We start from the raw sequence: 2970 nt of genomic DNA on the forward strand, positions 1-2970 counted from the left end.
CCTCTCTCTTTCTCTCTCTCTCCTATGTCTCTACAGCCCAATTCGGGCTCTGGCCTCCCTCAGCATCCTTTCCAAGTATCTCTGTCCCTGGCTACTCTCCCCCAGTTGTACACCCTCAGTATCTCTTTAGCATAGGTTCTCACTTCGTCTATCTACCTCTTTCTTGGTATTTCTACTATTTCCTTATAAATCCTTTTAAGAAATGGTTTAAAGATCTGGGTTAAGAGATTAAACAGTTTTGGTAATTGGTTCTTCTCAGCTATGTGAAGTGCCAAGAAGCCTGACATCTGGCTTCTTGGAAATAGCAATAAATTTTTATTTAAAACAATCTATAAGAGTACGTCCACTGTCATAAATGATGCTGAAAAAATCGCCCAAAGTTGTTCTTTCCGTCTTGTGCTCCTCGCTCTGATCAGATATACACACTTGTTTTTAGCTTGTCATTTTTTCTTGCCCATGTATCAGTATCTCTTCAGATAATTGTTTTAACATTCTTCCAATCTTTCTCAATGTTTTGCTTTTGCAGATACATATATTGATTTTTTTTCTAATCATACGATTTTTCATATCAGACCATTTCCCGTGGTTTTTTATTTATTCATTTAATAATTTTTGCAGTGACATTGTCTCTCTGCAAGGACTCTCTGGTTATGGCAACTTCCAAGGACAATCAAGAGTATATTCCCCACTCAAAGAGATCTTAAAGAATAGAGTACAAGGAAGGTATGTATAAATAACATGAAAATTATCATAACAATAAAGATTTTTGTTTTGGTTTTATTTTTCAAGTTTTGCTGCTATTAACGAAACAAGCTTACTGTAATTTGTAACTTTTACAATCCCTATTCCTTTACATATTAATAACTTAATTTTTAATATTCCATTTTTGATAATAATTTTAAATAGGTATGTTACTTTTTGAAACTCTTTAATCTAGTTTAGTATGGATTCATTTGCTCTTTTGACTATTTACACCATTTAAGAATCCTATGTTATTTTGTCAAGGTTTAATTTCTTACTATTTTCGTATTTCTATTCTTTCGTTTTTATGTACTATAGTTTACAATATCCTACAAATTATACTTTTATTATTAGGTATATTTATCTGCTTATTTCACTTTTAGGAGCTTCAATCAACAATGGTTGAACAATTCCCCAGTCCAATCTTTGCAGACCATCTTGCAACAGATCCAGCAACAACGTGGACTTCAACAAGAATTATTGGGACAATACCAAAACTTGCCCCAACAATATTTGAACGCTGAATATCTCCAAAACCAAGACATTGGTACCAACCAAATCTTAAACCTCATCTACAGACAACAACAACAACTTGGACAAGGCAGACCAGTACCACTAAACCAATACCAAGACATTGATACCAACCAAATCTTAAACCTCATCTACAAACAACAACTTGGACAAGGTAGTGCTTACCCACTAAACCAATACTTGGTTAGCCAAAGACAAGTTAATGGACAACAAAGACTCACCGTTCCTGAACAATTCGTTAACCAAGAAGTGTTAAATCAAGTATACAGCGAACAATCCTTAATTAACCAGAGAGCACAACAACTTGTAGAACAGAACCAACCAATTTCTCAAGAAATATATGTCCAACAGTATGGTTTGAACAAACAAGTAGATCAGCTTATCCAATCATTGGTATATCACCAAAATGTGATCTCTCAACAAGTTGAGCAATTCATTCAACAAGGACAACGTCTTCCCCAAGACTTGCTTTCCCAACAAGTATTAGTCTACCAACAAGTTCGCCAATTGATTAAAGTTTTGAGCACCCAACAACTTAACATGATCAACTTCATCCAATACCTCGTTGAACAAGGTAATCAAGTTGATCAACAATTGTACGCTGTTCAAAGAAATTTTTACCAACAAGTCCAAAGACTTGTTCAACAGGTAGTTCTTCAACAATCTCAAATCAAAGAACAAATCCAGGTACTTATCCAACAAGAACAAACTGTTCCACAAGAACTAGTTTTATTCCAACAATTGGCCTACCAACAAGTTGAACAATTCATCCAAGTATTGATCAAGCAATTCATCTACCAACAAGCTAGCCTTAGACAATTAGTTCAAGTTTTTGTTCAACAAGGTCGTGTTGTTCCCCAACAACTTGTTTCCAGCTACTTCCTGATCTACAAACAATTGGTCCAATTGGTTCAGCAAGGAGATCTTGTTCCTCAAGAATTAATCGCTCAACAACAACTGATCCATCAGCAAGTTGTACTATTACTCCAAAGAGGAGTTTTGCCCCAACAATCAGCACTTAACCAATTGGTCTCTCAAGAACAACAGTTGAGCTTGAGACAGCCACAAATCTACCAAAGAGTACCACGTGTGTACTAAATTTTGTTTTCTTTTTATTATTGATTTTTGAGTTTTCATGTTAATTTTGATTGTTGTTTTCGAATAAATGATTATCTGTTTTACTGTTTTTAATTTCTAATTTAATACCTACCTTTTTAAATTTAAAAGTACAAAGTAATATTGAGATGAAAATGTCACTGCAATTGAAGTTGTCAGTCAAGAAGAAACAAAAAAAATTAAAAATAATATTTCAATCTTTTAAGGGGATAGGCGCAAAATATTGGTCCAATGCTATTAAAATGCATTCATTTTTTCGAATCCTGAGAAAACTAATAAATATTTTTGAAAAATTTAACTGCAGAATGAAGGATTACATACATTATTACGGAGAGCCAAAAGTTCCTTAAAATAAACAAAAAGTTTTTTTTTTAATGAAATATTTTAAATTAAAAATCACACTAAATTTTCTCTTTTTTCACCCCTGTACCTGTAGCTTATTCAAATATACATTATAGAAGTTTTCAGGACTTTCAGCCCTCAGTAATAATGTAATCTTTCATTCGGCGTTTAAATTTTTCAAAAATATTTATTAGTTTCTATTGTGCCTACCCCCTAATAGAAAATTTTTCCTGCACTATT

The 2970-nt window shown here is 33.2% G+C and overlaps 1 protein-coding gene across 1 annotated transcript; it reads left to right on the forward strand.

Moving 5' to 3' along the window:
• Positions 1 to 618: 618 nt before the first annotated feature.
• On the forward strand, positions 619 to 2450 carry LOC114328792 (uncharacterized; the record flags this gene model as incomplete). Its single annotated transcript, XM_050645853.1, is given in 2 exon segments — positions 619 to 723; positions 1125 to 2450. Coding segments are annotated over 2 exon segments (1351 nt in total), but the record flags the coding sequence as incomplete, so codon positions are not given.
• Positions 2451 to 2970: the final 520 nt, after the last annotated feature.

The sequence above is a fragment of the Diabrotica virgifera genome, chromosome 3, assembly GCF_917563875.1.
Source record: "Diabrotica virgifera virgifera chromosome 3, PGI_DIABVI_V3a".
NCBI lineage: Eukaryota > Metazoa > Arthropoda > Insecta > Coleoptera > Chrysomelidae > Diabrotica > Diabrotica virgifera.